The sequence below is a fragment of the Oryctolagus cuniculus genome, chromosome 16, assembly GCF_964237555.1.
Source record: "Oryctolagus cuniculus chromosome 16, mOryCun1.1, whole genome shotgun sequence".
Lineage (NCBI taxonomy): Eukaryota > Metazoa > Chordata > Mammalia > Lagomorpha > Leporidae > Oryctolagus > Oryctolagus cuniculus.
In genome coordinates, this window is record NC_091447.1 from 26,610,786 (window position 1) to 26,629,325 (window position 18,540).

Below are 18,540 nucleotides of genomic sequence, written 5' to 3' on the forward strand. Positions count from 1 at the left end.
CACTCTTGGGAGCTCCTTGAACGGACATGAAATGATGTCACTTTAAGGCATACACAGATATGTTAAAGGTGCACATTATAAACCCTGAAATAAACACTAAAATAATTATACAGTTATAGCTAATAAGTCATAAAGGAGATAAAATGGAATCATAATCAGTCTACCAAATAAAATGCACAACTGGCCAGTAAGCACGAACAGATGCTCAACATCATTAGTCTTCAGGGAAACTCAAATTAAACACCCATGGAGATACCATTTCCCACCCACCAGAATGGCTGCAGGCAAAAAGACAACAGGAACAAACGCTGGTAGTAATGTGGAGAAATAAGACCCTTATACGCTACGGATGTCTATGTAAAGTGGGGTGGTAATGATTTGGCAGACAGCGAAACAGAGAGTTAGCATGTGCCCCAGCAATTATTCTCCTGGGTGTGTACCCAGGAGAAATAAAACATATGCCTACATAAAAACTTGTAAGTGAATGTTCAGGCATTATTCATAAAAACCAAAAAGTGAAAACAATCCTAGTGTCCAACAATTGATGAATGGGTGGACAAATATGGTATACCCATATAGTGGAGTTCATTCATCAAAAGGAATGATGTATTAGCATATGCTACAATACGGATGAACCTTGAAAACATGATGCTAAATGAGATAAGTCACTCAAAAAGGACTCATATTACATGATTTCATTTATATGAAATGTGAGTATAGTAGATTCACATCTGCTTTGGGCCAGGGGAGGGCAAGATGAGGAGGATCTGTAGTGATAGCTGAAGCATATGCAGTCTCTTCCGGGGGTGATCACAATGTTCTATAACTGGCGGTGATGCTTCTACAATTTTGTATGTATACTAAAAATCATTTTAAGTGGGTGAAGTTTATAGTATGTAAATTATATCTCAAAAAAGCTGTTACAAAAATGTAATCAGCCCAAAATTTAAAAAGGAGGGAAAGGGGGAAAGGAAAAGACTGAATAAACAGAAAATAATCATCAGGATGATTGTCACATTAAGTGGTCTCAATGCTTCAATTTGAAGGCAGAGATTGAGAAATTGGACTAGAAGAAGAAGAAGAAGAAGGAGAAGGAGAAGGAGGAGGAGGAGGAGGAGGAGAAGGAGAAGAGGAAGAGGAAGAGGAAGAAGAAGAAGAGGAAGAGGAAGAAGAAGAGGAAGAAGAGGAAGAAGAAGAGGAGGAGGAGGAGGAGGAAGAAGAAGAAGAAGAAGAAGAAGAAGAAGAAGAAGAAGAAGAAGAAGAAGAAGAAGAAGAAGAAGAGGAGGAAGAGGAAGAGGAAGAGGAAGACGAGGAAGACGAGGAAGACGAGGAAGAAGAGGAAGAAGAAGAAGAAAAGAAAAGGAAAAACCAGCTTGTCTTAGTCTGTTTTCCTTGGCTATAGCAGGATATCTGACACTGAGTGTTTATAATGACAGGAAGCTTATTTGACTCATGGTTCTGGGGGCTGGAAGTCCAAGATCATGGCACTGGCATCTGGCAAGGGCCTTCGCGCTGCATCATCCCATAGTGGAGGTAGAAGGGAGAGAAAGAGAAGGAGAGAGAGAGGGAGTGAGCCAAACTCATCTTTTATCAGGAACCACTCCTGTGATGATTAACTCATCCCTATAAGGACATTAATATATAGTCTTCATATATATTTTAATTATTTCTTAAAAGTTGTATCTCTCAACAACATTGCAGGGGTTAAATTTCTGACACATGAACTTCAGGGGACACATTCAAACCACAACACAACTACATGCTGCCTATAAGAAACTCACTTTAAATAAAAAGACAAACATTTAAAAGTAAAGTGGTAGGTGGGGCCGGCGCTATGGCACAACAGGTTAACGCCCTGGCCTGAGGTGCTGGCATCCCATATGGGCGCCAGTTCTAGTCCAGGCTGCTCCTCTTCCGATCCAGCTCTCTGCTATGGCCTGGGAAAGCAGTAGAAGATGGCCCAAGTGCTCGGGCCCCCACACACACATGGGAGACCTGGAAGAAGCTCCTGGCTCCTGGCTTTGGATCTGCAAAGCTCCAGCCGTTGTGGCCATCTGGGGAGTGAACCAGCTGATGGAAGACCTCTCTCTCTGTCTCTACCTCTCTCTGTAACTCTGTCTTTCAAGTAAATAAGATAAAAATCTTAAAAAAAAAAAGTGATAGAAAAGGAGGTACCACACCAACACTAATTTTAAAAAAAAGCAAGAGTGGAGATATTAATATCAGACAATGTCAAATTCAGAGCAGAAAATATCACCAAGGAGGAAGATTATTTCATAATGATGAAATGGTCCATTTGTCAAGAGGATATAACAATCTTAAATATTTATGGGCTGATAACAGGCTTCCAAAGGCATGAAGCAAAACCCAACAAAACTCCAAGGAGAAATAGAGAAATCCTCCATCACCTCAGATATTTTAATCTAACCAATTCTGCTGCGGTAACTGAGAAGGCCATGTGGAGGTCACCCAGTCCAATCCACTCCTTTGACTGCAGGGGAAAGTGGGGCCTTTCCCAAGGTCACAGAGTGAATTAGTAGTACCAGAGCCTGGACATGCACCCAAGTGTCATCTGGTTCCCAGAGGGCACAGCAGGAAGTTGTGTGGAGACTTAGAATCATAAACTAAGTACACAGTCATGGCGGTTTGTGTCTTTTTTTTTTAAGATTTTATTTATTTATTTGAGAGGTAGAGTTACAGACAGTGAGAGGGAGAGACAGAGAGAGAGGTCTTCCTTCCGTTGGTTCACTCCCCAAATGGCCACAACCACGCCAATCTGAAGCCAGGAGCTTCTTCTGGGTCTCCCGCATGGGTGCAGGGCCCAAGCACTTGGGCCATCTTCTACTGCTTTCCCAGGCCACAGCAGAGAGCTGGATCGGAAGTGGAGCAGCCAAGATCTGAACTGGAGCCCATATGGGATGCTGGCACTGCAGGCAGCGGCTTTACTGGCTATGCCACAGAGTCGGCCCCAATGGTTTGTGTCTTAAAAGAGTATCTATGCACCAGCGCCGCGGCTCACTAGGCTAATCCTCTGCCTTGTGGCACCAGCACACCGGGGTCTAGTCCTGGTCGGGGCACTGGATTCTGTCCCGGTTGCCCCTCTTCCAGGCCAGCTCTCTGCTGTGGCCAGGGAGTGCAGTGGAGGATGGCCCAAGTGCTTGGGCCCTGCACCCCATGGGAGACCAGGAGAAGCACCTGGCTCCTGCAGGCGCAGTGCGCTGGCCGCAGCGCACTGGCCGCGGCGGCCACTGGAGGGTGAACCAACGGCAAAGGAAGACCTTTCTCTCTCTCTCTCTCTCTCTCATTGTCCACTCTGCCTGTCAAAAAAAAAAAAAAAGTATCTAATCCTTTTCACAAATAACTATTAAGAACTCGGCACTGGTGGGAGTCCTGGCGAGACAGCAGTGAAGTCCAAGTCTATCCCTTCCAGGAGCTTGTACCTTAGTGAGGAAGAGTTGACCAGTAAAGAAATCCTGCTAAGAAAGTGACAGATGCTGCTCAATATAAGGAAGAGTAAGAGAGGGGGCTGGCACTGTGGCGTAGCAGGTAAAGTTGCTGCCTCCAGTGCCGGCATCCCATATGAGTGCCGGTTTGAGACCCGGCTGCTCCACTTCCGATCTAGCTCTCTGCTGTGGCCTGGGGAGGCAGTAGAAGATGGCCCAAGCCCTTGGGCCCCTGCACCTGTGTGGGGGACCTGGTGGAAGCTACTGGCTTCTGGCTCCTGACTTCGGATTGGCGTGGCTCTGGCCGTTGCGGCCATCTGGGGAGTGCACCAGTGGATGGAAGACCTCTCTCTCTCTCTCTCTCTCTCTCTCTCTCTCTCTCTGCCTTTCCTTCTCTCTCTGTGTAACTCTGACTTTCAAGTAAAATAAATAAATCTTTTTTTTTTTTTTTTAAAGGAAGAGTAAGAGAGAGAGAGGGCCAGAGCTCTCGGAAATTGTGACCTCACCCCACAACAGTGTTTTCCCAAGAAAGGCCGGTCCTGTGAAATGTGCTATGTAACAGAAAATAGGTGCTGCCCTCACGCTCTCCGCTTGCAGGTCCTCTAAGTACACTCATGGGTGAAAGGCCTCGAGAAGTCCTGCAGTGGGACAGTCACTGCATTCGTGTAATCCAGACTCCACACCCATGGAGCAGACTGAAGAATGTCCGGGATGCTGCTGCAGCTCCCTACAGCTTCTTTCCTACCTGCTTTCCAGACCAATGAGATGAACTTCTAACTTCTTGTGTCTTTGTCTTATTCCGCAGAAAGACTGTAGTTTCCTTCAGAGGTGAACATATCTGCCAGACAGAGCAGGGCACCGAGAAAGTGGCTTGCCTGGGGGCCCCTAGGGAGTGATTCCCAGGAAGGAATCACTTGGCCTTTCAAGGTCATTTTCCGTGTGAATAAAACGGGATTCCAACTTGGTGCTCTCGGACTCCCACCCATTCTGCAACACTTTAGTTCCCTGCACTGAGAGGTTGATTCTGTTGTTGACCTTGACTTTTAGAATAAACATGTTGCAGATGCTGACTGGCCCTGCTGCTTTGTATGTGCAATAGACAACTGGAATAGGCTTATTCATGATATATCTATGAAAGACATTGAACCAATCATTTACAACTTTCTAAAACAGAAAGCACGAGTCCAGGTGGATTCACTGGTCAATCTTGTCAAACATTGAAGGAATAAATTATGCCATCATCCAGAATCTCCTTAACTCATTTGATGAGACCAGGAACACTCCTTCATTGCTGGTGTGAATGCAAAACAAGACAGCCGCTTTGGAAGATGGTCCGGCAGTTTCTTACAAAGCGAAACACATTCTATCATATAATTCCACAATCACGCTCCTTGGGAATACAGGGGGACTTCAAAAAGTTCGTGGAAAAAAATGGAATTAGAAGATAAGCTTATTTAGGTGCAAAAAAAAGTTGAAATCTATACATAGTTGTTTTTTTTTCTCCCATAATACACATTGTTCATGAACTTTTTAAAGACTTCTCATATTTGTGTGTCCATGAGGTGTGAATATCTTAAGAAATTCCTCTTTCTCTATACCAGCAAGAGAGGTGCTTTGGAAGGAGTCATGAAGAACCCATGCTGAGCATGGGCCGTGAAGAGGAGCTAAAGCCTGACATTAAGCTAAAGCCGGACTTCTTCCCTTGCCACACAGACCCTGGGCAGACTGAGCTGACGATGTCCACAGGTCACACACAGACAGGGATCCAGGACTGACTGCAGGGCCAGAGTCACAGGGAAGTGTTGGCCAGTCGCCTGCTCCCAGTCTACGAGAGACCCGAGCGAGGGGCCCTGCCGTCATCCAGAAGCCCTGGCCCGCAGGGGTCCCACCACCAGCTGAGCTCTCTCCCTGTTCCACAAGCTATCGCACAGGGCTCTGCCAACCCCAGGCAGCAGGGTTCCAGTGAACCTGCCATTCTCATCTTTGTTCCTACTCTGCACGTGGTCAAAAGAGCAAGACAGATAATCAGGGAACCAGGAGGATCAGGAGTCAGAGCGGAAGGCCAGCGGCACGGCTAGAGTGCCCGCCAGTCTCCAACAGGCTGGAGATGAACCCCACACACAAACAGGAATAGCCCCCAGTGCAGCCCCATGGCCTCCCTGTCCACCCACACAACTGCAGACACGGTGCAGCCCCAGAGGAACCAGCTTCCCCAGGGTGCATCCTGCCAAGGAAGCTCCCTGCGTGCTGGGCAGCTTGGACAGGTGCACGGCCAGCAGAATGTGCCCCATGGTGTGACCCAGCCTCTCCCTCTGGCCGCTTTCCTCTGCCCACACCTGTGTTTCAGGTCAGCCAGAAAGAACCAGCATGAGCTGAAAGCAGGGGAGAGATGAAACCTAGGGGAGTGGGGAAGGGAGAGCGGCGAGGCTGTGAGAGACAAGAAGGCTGAGAGGAGGTGGAGCTGCTGCTCTCCCTGCTGTCACAGGAGCAGGAGGGCCCCCAGCTCCATGGAGCCCCAGGGGGTGCAGCAGGTGGGTGGGTGCTGGGTGGGAACAGCTGCAGGTGGGAGGAGCCAGGCACTGTGCAGGGCTGCAGGCCTGCTGGGTCAGAGGGCCTGGGGCTTTGGAGGTCAGAGGTGTGTGAGCCGCGGGGGCTCTCCCCAGTGGGGTTCAGATGAACAGGATGTCCTGCCCCCTCCATGGCCTTCCAAAGCATGGTCTCCAAGATCAGGACAGCAGGAGCCTCCTGGGGGACAGGAGGAGGGGGCTGCTCGGCCCCCAGCAGGGGGAACCTCAGCCACTGAGCTGCTTCCCCTGGGGTCCTTGGCCCCTTGCCTGCTCCTCCCCTCTTGTCTTCTCTGTCTGTGGGGGAGGGAGATGTTCTGTAGACACACACACACACCCCTTTTATGGTGTTTAAATACAGTAGCTCTTTAAGCACCAGGCCCTGCCCTATCACTGCAGCTGTCACAAGACAATTATCTGCAGCTTTTGAAGGGGAGAGCCCTGTATCCTTGAAAAATCCACTTGTTGCCCGCCTGACAAACAAAAAAAAGAAACTGGCCTCAAAGGAAACCATACGGGGGTGGGGAGCAGCTTAAGAAGCGGAGCAAGGTTGAGAATGTAAAGGGCTTACCTTGGGAGCTGTAGTGTTTGGTTTTGCTGTGAAGCAAGGCCCAAGGGCCACACCCGTATGGTAACACTGCTGGGAGTTGACCTCTCTCTCTGATGTGTCTGAGCCTTACACCATCCCCATGCGCTCTCTCCCTCGTGTCCTCAGCCTTGTGGTTTCTCTGATCCTGTGATCTGCTGGCCCCGCTCCAGCAGGTGCATCCAGCTGGCTGCTGGGCTGAGCTGCAAGGCCCCAGAGACCTTTCTCACAAGTCTGAGGCCTCAATGCTGAATCTGGGCTGCTTGCCCTCATTCTCCATGTGGCCTCTCTCTTGCAACAGGAGGCTGGACATTCCTGCGCGTCACAGATGGTTTACAAGGGGGAACATTCTAGGAGGACAAGCCCCAAAAGACAAGGGCTTATCAAACCTCTGCTTACTGCACTCTTGCTGATCACATGGCCAAGCCCAGAGTCAGTGGGAAGGGATTCCATGGGGAGAATGCTGAGAGGCAGGGCTCACTGGGGCACCAGCGTGCAGACCATCCTGGCCTGCCATGTGGCAGGGCACTGGGCTCAGGCAGAGAAATGGATGAGAGTGCTCCTGGTGGTGGGATTCCCAGAGTCTACACATAGGAGAATGGAAAGCAGAATTCCATGCCTACTTGTGGAGGCAGAGGTGAGAGCACATGTACTGCCTATGGCATTTGTGGTCATTCTTGGTTATCTTGTGCCATGGTATCCAGTGGTGCAGGGTCTTATTTAGAACATTTGAGTGAACTGCCAGTGCTGGGTTTCATCAGTTTAAGAACGCAAGGAGTCTACTTTGGCAGAGACACACAAGTCTCTGCTGAGGTCACACCAATAGGGGATGGTGCTTTGTCACACCAATATTCAAGGCGGCTTCCAGCTTGGCCAGGGTGCTGATGTTGGTGCCAACATTGCTGTCAGTAGCCTGGCTGAACCTCAGTGACTAAGGATCTGGGGTTGCTTTGCAAAGACTTGTTGGGTTGGGACATCATTCCCCACTCATCTTTCAGATCTCATCTTGACCCTCACCTTCCAGGAAGTCCCCTAGACTAAGTTACTTGTAAGTCATAGCTGTCTACTCTTTCTTTGAACAGGTATTGGTCTTATTGAACTAATAATGTCTATGCTCTTGCTGGTACCTTAGCTCTGGGAGCAGAAGAATCATGAATTTGCTCATCAGTGTATCTCCAGTGCCTAGCCTCACAGAGGTTGCAATTGAAAAATGACAAATGCTTCCCCTGCTTGTATTCTACCACCTCTCCCATCCCGAGTTGGCATTTACCTTTGAAACTACTGAGTTCAAAACAAGGCCAGTGACCTTGGTCCTCACTGACCAGGTCCCAAGTGAGAACTATGTTGCAAGGGGCAGTAGCCACAGGATGTAGTGCTTGGCTGCAATAATGTAACCCCTGCCCTTTGACATGCTCATGTAACTCAGACGGCTGCTGGGACCCTACCCACGGTTAGGAGTTAAATAAAACAGTCCCATTCTATGTGTACTGGAACACCCAGAAAGACCCCATTTTAATGGGGAAAGTCAGATCCTTCCCTGGGCTTCTCACATTCTGATTTTCTGCTTCTTCCCATCGTGTGTATTTTCGCTTACTCCTTCTCACTATCCTTAATCAACCTATTTTCCCCAGAACAGCACTCATCCAAGGCCATTACTCACTTTGTTAGATTCAGTGTCTGTGTTTGGAGGTGGAGAGCGGTGATAGTGCTGTTTTAGAGATTGGAACAGCAGATAAAACAGACTATTAGACATCATCAGTCTCAAAGGCCTCGGGGACCCCTTTTCTGGGCCCTCACTCAAACTGGGGAATATCTGCAGGTTTTGCCTTGTGTTAGCTGCAGGTCCAGCTTCCTGTGTCCCTCACCCCCCTTCAACTTCTTATCTCCATCCTGATAACCCAGCCACCCTCCAAAAAAAAAATTCTTTTATTTTTTTTCTTTTTTTTAATTTTTTTGACAGGCAGAGTGGACCGTGAGAGAGAGAGAGAGAGAGAGAAAGGTCTTCCTTTGCCGTTGGTTCACCCTCCAATGGCTGCTGCGGCCGGCGCACTGCGCTGATCCCATGACAGGAGCCAGGTGCTTCTCCTGGTCTCCCATGGGGTGCAGGGCCCAAGCACTTGGGCCACCCTCCACTGCACTCCCTGGCCACAGCAGAGAGCTAGACTGGAAGAGGAGCATCCAGGACAGAATCCGGCGCCCCAACTGGGACTAGAACCTGGTGTGCCGGTGCCGCAAGGCGAAGGATTAGCCTAGTGAGCCGCGGCACCGGCCAAAAATCTTTATTTTTTTAAGACCACTCTTTAAAATATTTTTCCAAGTTTACCAAGAGGTAATTAAAATGCACCAAACTTTACACCCAAATACACAATTCTGTCAGTTTTGATGGGCGTGTGTCTATGAAACCACCCCTTCAACGTTTCTTGTTGCCCTTGTTAATCTATTCCTTGCCCATCTCATCCCCAAACACTGACTGTTTTCTGTATATGTTTGTGCTTTCTAGTGTCTTATATAAATGGAGTCCTACAATATTTCACATGCCACTCTCCTATTTTTGGCCTGCTTTTCACTTAGTATAATGATTTTGAGATGCTTCAGTGTTGTTTTGTATACATGGATATGGCACAATTTGTTTATAGATGTGAGGACTTTTTTTTTTTTTCTCCCAGCAACCATCTCTGTGCAAGTCTTTGGGTTTCCTGCTGCCTTCTCCTTTTGGGAAATACTTAGAGGTGGAACGGCTAAGTCCTGTGGTAGGAACATGTTTAACTCTAAGCAATTGCCAAGCTTACCTCCATCGTGGTTATATTTTTACCAGCCGTCTATGGCAGTTGCAGTCCATGTCTTCACCAACATCGGACAGGGTCATTTTCAAGTCAGGCATCTCACTGTGTGTTTTACATCTGTTATTTTTGTTTTATGGTCCCTGGTGTAGCTATCTCTTGGTTTCATTGCCAACCAAGGGGAAACGAATGAGGAGTCTTCAAAATGTTCACGGAAATGTATATTATGAAAACTACTCATGGATTTGCAAAAAAAATTTTTTTTGCAGCAAACAAAACTTATCTTTTAAGCCCATTTCTCAGTGAACTTTGAGGCTCCCTCATCTGTTTAAGCTTATGGAAAACTAAACAAGATTATTTCCATTTTAGAGAGATTATTAATAGGGTCCTACCTTACCTCCCTTACTGCCCTGGTTTGGATAATAAAATATAGGGCTTCCCTACTTCCAGCCCAGGGGTCACCCCCGGGCCAATCTTCCAGTCATATGCTGCTCAACAAAGTATTTCTTGCTTCTACAAGGAGTTTGCCTGTATTTCTTGGACTTTTTTTTTTTTTTTCCTGGCCACAATGGGATTTCAGGAATGGAGTAAGGTAACCTCAGTGCTGGCCTGTTCTTGCCATCAATGAGAACAGCAGAGAGGCTGGTGGAGCCGCAGGTGGGAGTCAGAGCTTTTCCACAGGGAAGTCGGGGCCACCCCGACTCCCTTTGGTCTCCGCTGGTTAGAGTCGGGTTTCTGTCACTTGCAACTGAGAGGGTGCTCACACAGAAGCCAGGGAGGCGCCTCAGAGAGGCGGGTCTGGGCTGCCGCACACTTGCACACTTCCCGTCTCACGTACCTTCGTGGCTGTCTTCCATGAAAACGGCTGTTTTCGCTGGCCCAGCCCCTGGAGTTGAAAGCAGAAGCTCTGGTCACAGTGGTTGGGGGGAAATTTCAGAGGACTCCAAACACCCAGGGTCAAAGTATTCAACGGTATCTCCGGTATCACTGTGGCTTGTTTGATCGGATACTACAGCTCCGGTATCCACTTTAAACTTTAACTAAACGCGCACGCAGCAATGTGGCTCCCAAACCGCTCTGAGGCCTGGGAAGCAGCCTCCATTTCCCTCCCTCTGAATGATTAGACCATGGCGGACACAGATCCTGCGTGTCCAGAGCGCTAAGCAGGCGCAGGCACGGCGCCGCGCAGGCCCCAGGTGAACCCGCAGGGCTCCGTGGCCGCGGCTCCTGCGGAAGTTCATAAAGAGCACAGCAAAGGCTGGGAAGAAAGTGAGGCCTCAATTAGGGCCGGAAGTGGGGCGCCCCTTCAGCCTCTTCTGGAACGTTCTGCAAAATTGAGCGCGGCCTGGAGCCCCGGGGATGCCTGTCCCCCAGGGGATACCTCAGTTCTCACGCCCCCAAGATCGCCCAAGAGCAGCCGGACTGGACACTGAGTAGCCCCTGCCCGGGGCGGGACAGCCGGCGGTGACCAGGGTCCGCCATCACGGCGTCAGCCTCGTGCCCTCAGACCCTTGGTCCCACCCCTGCGGTCCCGGGTCTGGCCTCAGCTAGCCGCGGCCCCGCCCCCTGAGCGCCTGGGTTTCCCTCTCCGCCTCCTCGCGCCAGGCCCCGCCCCTGAGCTCTCGGGTTCCCGTTCGCTCTCCACATCCTGGAGTCAGGCCCCGCCCCGCACGCATTAGACCCGCCCCCTCCGCTCCCGGGTTCCCCCCTCCTCTCCCTCACGCAGGCCCCGCCCACGCGCCCGAGCCCCGCCCCCACGAGCCCTCGGGAGTCCCGGGGAGGAGTTGCCGCGCGGGCGGAGGCGTGGCCGTGGTGCCGGCGGAGGCGCGGGCGGCGCGGGCGGCGCGGCCGGCACTTTGGCTTTGACACAGACCGCGAGCGGGAGTCCTGCGGCTGGTGCTGGGGTCTGACGCGTTCTGGCGGATCCAGTGTCCGAGTTGGGCGCAGGAGTGTTTTTTGCCTGCATAAACGCGACTGCGGTGACGCCGAAAGTCCTGGTGCAGCCCCGCAAGTCCTGGTGCAGCCTCTGCCTCTGGATTTCGCCGCCGCCGTCGTCGCCTCTGCCGCTGCCGCCCGCGAACAGCCCTGCAGCGCCTGCCAGCTCCGGGAGGACGACGCCGAGTTCCTCCCGCACACGGAGCGCGGCGGCGCGGGAGGAGCCCCGAGGCCCCGCGGACCCGCAGCCGCTGTCCCGGCTGGGCTGAGGCTCCGGAGCCGCAGGTGGGAGAGGGTCGGCGGCTGGGGAGCTGGTGTCCACAGCCCCTCCGCGGTGCCCGCGCTGGGCGGCACGGGGCTCCCAAGTGGCAGGGGGCGCCGGGTGTCAGGCACAGGGCGCCGGGGTGGGGGTGCTCCCTCCCGGAGCCGGAGCAGCGATGACCGGAGCAGACGACGGCCCTCGCGCTGCTGGACTTGAGAGAGGAGAGCGGAGACGCGAGGCTGGTGGGCATGGGCTTTCCCCAGGAGAAGCCCCTGCTAGCCTTTTTGGGCCCCGGTGTGGTAAAAGCCGGCGTCTCCACACCCACCTGGGCCGGCCTCACTGTGTTTGCTTTCTCGGGGGGTTCAGGGCCAGCCACCAGCCCCGGCCCCCTGGCTGAGGCTCCAGTAGGGAGTGCCGATGCAGATTGATTCGTCCAATCGATATGTGTGCTTGATTTCTTTCCTAGGTGGCCCTGTGAAAGGTAATTTGGGACACTCCGGGCATGGACGATTCGGTGCTTGTGCCTGGCAGCCTCTTCAGCCCCTGAGCCAGCACCTTCGGTTCTTCCGAGCTTCCTCCCTAGCCAGAGAGGTCTGTGGTGGGAAGCCTCTCTTCCTGGCCGGCCATGGGGAGCACCCTGGGCTGCCACCGCTCCATCCCCAGAGACCCCTCGGACCTGTCCCACAGCCGCAAGTTCAGCGCGGCTTGCAACTTCAGCAACATCTTGGTCAACCAGGAGCGGCTCAACATCAACACGGCCACGGAGGAGGAGCTGATGACCCTGCCCGGGGTGACGCGTGCCGTGGCCCGCAGCATCGTGGAGTACCGAGAGTACATCGGTGGCTTCAAGAAGGTGGAGGACCTGGCGCTGGTCAGCGGCGTGGGCGCCACCAAGCTGGAGCAGGTCAAGTTTGAGATCTGTGTGAGCAGCAAGGGCAGCTCTGCACAGCACTCGCCCAGCTCCCTGCGCCGCGACCTGCTGGCTGAGCAGCCCCACCACCTGGCCACCACCGTGCCCCTCACCCCCCGCGTCAACATCAACACGGCCACGCCGGCTCAGCTCATGAGCGTGCGAGGCCTCACGGAGAAGATGGCACTTAGCATCGTGGACTACCGCCGGGAGCATGGGCCCTTCCGCAGCGTCGAGGACCTGGTGAGGATGGATGGTATCAATGCCACCTTCCTGGACAGGATACGACACCAGGTGTTTGCCGAGAGGTCCAGGCCCCCGTCCACCCACACCAACGGAGGCCTGACCTTTACCGCCAAGCCGCACCCCAGCCCCACCTCGCTGAGCCTCCACAGCGAGGACTTGGACCTGCCGCCAGGGGGGCCCACGCAGATTATCTCCACGCGGCCCTCGGTGGAAGCCTTCGCAGGCACGAGGGACGGACGGCCCGTGCTGAGGCTGGCCACCTGGAACCTGCAGGGCTGCTCTGTGGAGAAGGCCAACAACCCCGGGGTGCGAGAGGTGGTGTGCATGACGCTCCTGGAAAACAGGTGAGGGCAGGAGTGGCCAAGGGTGTTGGGAGTAAGGGCAGCCCTGGCGTGGCCTCCTCGGTAGCTGTGAAGGAGCGGGCTTTATGCAGGGGGCAAGAGCATTTAGTTAGGTTGTGGCCCTGGCCAGTGTGGTGACCTGAGGCTGGGCTCTCTGTGCTCCAGAGTTTTCTGAATACAGCCATCTGGGCTCATGGCCCGTGTCCTGAGTGTGGAATAGCTGAGCTGGAGTCATGGCTTGGGGGCCGGGGGTGGGGGTGGTGGTGGTGGTGTTGCTGTCACTGCTTTAGAGAATGTTGTTTGACTCACAAGCTTGACCCTGAATCAGGTACCCAGAGCCTAGGATCTAATGTACAGGTTTTCACGGGAGAAAGAGGTCATTAGATCTTTTTTATTATGGAGAGGAAAAGATCACATTTGTTCACTCAAATTCACTTATTTGTGTGCACAAAATCATCTTAAAGCCCAGGTATTTGCAAACACACACGCTGTCTATATTTAACAAAATGCTGTGAATGAATCACTCTTCACTCCTTTTCCTTATTTAACCTGAAGGTGGTTTTCAGTCCCACGATTGCAGCCCGGAATGTGTGTGTCCACTCCTGTCCCACAGCCAGAAAAGGCCAAGCTGCCTCCGTGTGTGCATATTGGACGGATTTTCCCATTTGAATCAGGAGACTCCGAGGACAGGCTGTTGTCAGAGTGTTTATGTTATTCGCAACACTGCTCCCCGTAGGGACTTCCGTTAACTTCCCATTAAACAAAACAGTCTATCATGGCATAACTCATGCTGTTAGCAAAGTAGCGTATGGTGTAATGCAATCAGCCTCGGGAAGCCAAGAAACATTGGTGCTGATGCCTTCCAGGTCAGAAATCCTCAGATCCTGGACTTGAGGGAGTTCGTCCTGCCAGTCCCTGCAGGTGACTGCTTCCCTCGGCTCTGGGTTGTTGGCGAGGCTGGTGGGGCGGCCGTGACTTGGTGACATGAAGTGGGTTCTCGGCGGGAAATCACTCTGGGGCAAATCAGTAAAGAGGAAAGCAGGTCACAGCATTTCTGGCGCGCGGTCACGTAGGGGAGAGGAACTGCACACGGGGTCGGAGGACTGGACCAGGGGAGCCTCGAGTGCTCTTTCCGTGCTGCGCTGTGTTCTGTTTTGCAGCCTGACTTGCTCCTTTTGCAAAACCATATTGCGCACAGGTGCGAGCCAGCCTCAGCTATTGATTGGAATGTCTTGACCATAGTTCTTTTCAGCTGTTGCAGCATGGGTGTCTGTAGGAATAGAGCGGGAGGGCAGGGAGACACCCGGCTATTTAATTCCTCTGATGAGTTTTCTTAGGGCTCAATCTGGGGTGGAGAGTGGACATGAATCAGGATCTGATGTTTTCCTGGTGGGAATGAGAGTCTTTGCCTGTTTCTTTTTTTGGTTGGTGGTTCCTGAAGTGGCTACTAACTCAGAAACTCTGGGGTTCTGTGTGGTAGCAGCCTTCAGGTGAGTCTGATGCCCACTGAAGTTGGAGGACCGTTGTGCTAGGTGTCAGGCTCTCAGCTGTGCCTCCGGGCTTCTCATGAACACCCCGCCTCCCCTGCCAACAAGCTGGCTTTTACTGGAAGGTCAGTGAATTCATGCAGAGTTTTTCAGGTGCTCCCCCTTCCCCACCCCTGTTTCTTTCTTGTGATCATCCCTAGGGTGAGTCAACCCTACGATGTTCTTTCTGGCCAGGGTTTGAGGTGCTTAGCCAGCTTCTGGGATGTAGAATCATGAAAGGTGGGAGACAGTGTGTGAGTAAGGGCAGTTGACCTTGGAAGGGGCGCCACACTGTAGCGCAAGGCTGGGCAGCCGGGGCGCGCTCACATTCCCTGTCCAGCATGGAGTTGCTGAGGTTTGGCCTATTTTTATTTTGTTGGGTTTTCTAAAGGGATGAGGATTTGTTGAAGACATTTAACTACTGCCTTCAGGCGAGGATATGGGAAAAGCTGACCCAAACCTGGTGGAAGGTAGAGAGGGGCACCTGCAGGTGACGGGGAGGTGACCTCACCGCCATCACTTTCTCGCACCCGGCCACTGGGCACTCCCCGTGATTTTCCGGATCTGGCAAACATGACATAATGAGCTTAGGGCCTGATCCCTTGTGGCACTAGGATGGGTACATTTGCCTGCAGGACTGTCCCAGGGCAGCGAAGGCTGTCACAGTGTAGATCACATGTCGTCAGTGACAGCGGTATGCATTCTCCAGGGCTGCATGTTCATCTTGATTGGCAGGAACCTCTCACATTCCAGTCGCTTCCTTTATTAGAAGAGGAAATACACTTAGCATGAACGAGAGTGGGTGCAGGTCATTTTCCAAGAGACTCTCATTTGCATACACATATGCATGTGACAGAAGAGGTCCCTGACTTCTGGAGAGGCCTTCCCGTGTTCTAACAGGGTTCACATGCATTTGGTTTCCCTGGTAGCCCCAGGGAGCAGTAGGTCATGCTTGCTTTTTATTTATGGTTCTCCAACTCTAGGTGGGGAAACTAAAACCAAGGAAGTTAAAAGACTTGCCTCTGTCCAAGCTCTTGGCAAGCCTGCTGCCTTTTGCAAGCACAACACCTTTATCCTGCCTCTGGGTTTGCCAACCTGTGCTCTGTCATATCAAGGGCGCTTGCCAAATCATGTGCCAATCAGTTTCTTGCACCCAAAAGTAAAGGAATTTTAAGGAAACTCTTGGACAGTTCTTTTGCAACAGGAATGGCTGGCTCTTTGTTTTCCTTTCTGAGTTTGCTTTATAGGTGTGCTTGCTTAAGCTAAAGGGTACCCGTGTGGCGGGGAAGTCAGAGTTCTTTCTTGCCCTGAGATGCTGCTACTCTGGGATGAACACATGTGAGCTATAAGAAACTGTGTTTTGCGCCTGAAGCTTGAGGTCGGGCAGCACAAAGCCAGATAATTATAGTCACAAAGAGCCCTCAGGACGCTGTGCTGGTGGCACAGAACTGACAGGTTCCATCAGTCTTTTGCCACATCTCAATCTCAGGCAGTGTTCTTCCCTGTTCAGTGTTTGTGGAGCAAGGCTAAGTATCCTTGCAAACTTTGGTGACGGTCGATGTAAGAAATGAAGATGGTTTCATTTGTAATTTTTATTTCTTTTTTGCTGAGGAGTCATTCTGTTTTGAAAAGTGCCTTTGGTTACTGCAAGCATAAATCCTGGGCAAGCTGACACAGATAATCTCCAAAAGAAGTAAGGAGATTTAACATCCCACTTACTCCTGTTTTCTCCCCATGGTCTACATTAGAAGGAAACTCAAGTGTCAAAGTCGTTAGCCTTATAATGGTTTAAATCTGATTTCTTGCCACGTCTGCAATATCAAAGCATAAGGTGGATTAGTGTCTGGCAACATGCACTGGTTGCGAGAAAAGAGATTTCTCTTATTAAACTTAGTTGGTAGGATCACTGTAGATACAACCCATCTTGTTATTTGATTAATTGAAAAATGTGCATTGCATGCCAACTGCACATGCATAAGCTTAATTAGGGAATCAGCTTGGCCCTGTATTGCACAGAGAGAGTTAGGTAGAGGTGGGTCAGTTTGTAGGGCTCAACGCCAAGCCCAGATCTGGGGGACAAGTCACAGCATGATTGATACCTGGCTATATTTTTCCCATGAGTAATAGGCTCATCCTTGGGGATTGAAGAGTGAGTGGATGCAGCCAGACATAATATCTGGGGGAAAATGCTTGTTAATCCTCTTGAACTAGAAAGTGTGACCTCTGTTTTGGCAGCTGTGGAAACTGAGGCCCAGCAAGATGATGATAGCATTTGTGTGGCTTTTGGAAATGTAGATGTTGGCTTCAGGACTTGAAGCCAGGCATTTGTCCCATATCAAAGCCAGGACTAGATGTGTCTTTTCCCAATCTCCATGTCCTTCCCCTGCAGAAGGTCTAAGGCCTCTGGGCCTTAGACCAGCCATGTGTTAGGTTCTTGGGGAGCAAGACGGCTGCACCTAGACTCCCGGGACTGTGGCAGCCTCTGGAGGTCTCTGCTCCCTTCCTGTTTTCGTTCCTCCAAAGGACTGGGATTATGGCCAGGGGCAGAGCAAATCCTGAGGGTGTCAAGGCCTCACCAGCGGCCCCCACTCTGTGAGTCTGACCTTGGGCTCAACTCCAGGGCAGGTTCCGGTTTTCTGAGCCAGCAGCTCTGGGTCGCTTCCAGAGGTGAAGGTGGTCAGCAGTTGGACTGCCGTGGATTCCCAAGGGAAGACAGAGTGCGAGGAAGGCCAGTGGGTGCAGTACAGGTCGATCTCACTAAGTGCAGGGGTCAGCTATTGTTTTTCTTCTTTTTTTTTTTTAAGATTTTTATTTATTTATTTGACAGAATTACAGACAGTGAGAGACAGAGAGAAAGGTCTTCCTTCCGTTGGTTCACTCCCCAAATGGCCACTATGGACAGAGCTGTGCGGATCCAAAGCCAGGAGCCAGGTGCTTCTTCCTGGTCTCCCATGCAGGTATAGGAGCCCAAGGACCTGGGCCATCCTCCACTGCCTTCCTGGGCCACAGCAGAGAGCTGGACTGGACGAGGAGCAACCAGGACTAGAACTGGTGCCCATATGGAATGCTGGTACCACAGGTAGAGGATTAACCAAGTGAGCCATGGCCCCTCAGCTATTGTTTTTCAACAAGGCTGGGCCCGTGTCAGGTCTGAGTTCAAGGCTCTGCAGGAGTTAGATAGTATTAATTCTCCCAGGAGTTACCCACTCCCTTATTGTTTATTGTTTCACTCATTTATTCGTTCAACAGGCAATTCTTGATCTCCCCATAGGTGCCAGGCTCGGTGGCAAGTTTTAGTTCTAAAGTGGACAACAAGACAAAGCCCTGCTCCTATAGAACTTCCATTCTGAGTGGAGATGAGGAGGTCAACACGTAGATAAATAATTCCAGGTAATGGCAGATGTAGAATGATGGAGTGAGTTGAAGAAAAGTCTGTTTAGACAGAGGTGGTGAGGGAAGGCTGCAGCTGAACACTGATGCCCGAGAAGCAGCCAGGCATCAGAAAGTTTAGGAAATGGGTGCTCCACGGAGGAACTGGCAAGTGCACAGGCCCAAGAATGTTGGTCCAGACCGAAGGCAGGAATTCCAAGGGTGATGGGTAGACAGGGTTGCAGGGAGAGGCCAGGACAGATGGGACTGGGTCAGCAAGACTTTAACAGCAGAAGGAGGCCACAAAGGGGTAGAAGCAGACTGATAAAATACCTCTTTCCAGGTTGTTCTGCGTGCTGGGAGTGCAAGGATTGAGTCTGGGACTTGAGTGAAGGGGCTGTTGCAGGATTCAGGCTACAAGCGATAGTGACTGGGGATTTGGGGAAGTGGGCAGAGATGAAAATTGGGAAGACTTGCCCCTGTTTTAGGCAAGGACTAACTGGTGACTTGTTTGCAGTGCTCTGAGATTCTTAGAAGACAGAATCAGAGGTGTGTAAGAAATGCCGGGGTGGCCTTGC

General features: G+C 51.5%; 1 protein-coding gene across 1 annotated transcript in view; it reads left to right on the forward strand.

Annotated features, from left to right (window-relative positions):
• Nucleotides 1-11,171: 11,171 nt before the first annotated feature.
• EEPD1 (endonuclease/exonuclease/phosphatase family domain containing 1) overlaps nt 11,172-18,540 on the forward strand; it is a 109,979-nt gene continuing 102,610 nt past the window's right edge. Inside the window, exons 1-2 of the mRNA XM_002713756.5 lie at nt 11,172-11,593; nt 12,037-13,070. Of these exons, the coding sequence (XP_002713802.1) occupies nt 12,196-13,070 (875 nt within the window). The 5' untranslated portion in view covers nt 11,172-11,593; nt 12,037-12,195. The remainder of the gene's footprint in view (nt 11,594-12,036; nt 13,071-18,540) is intronic.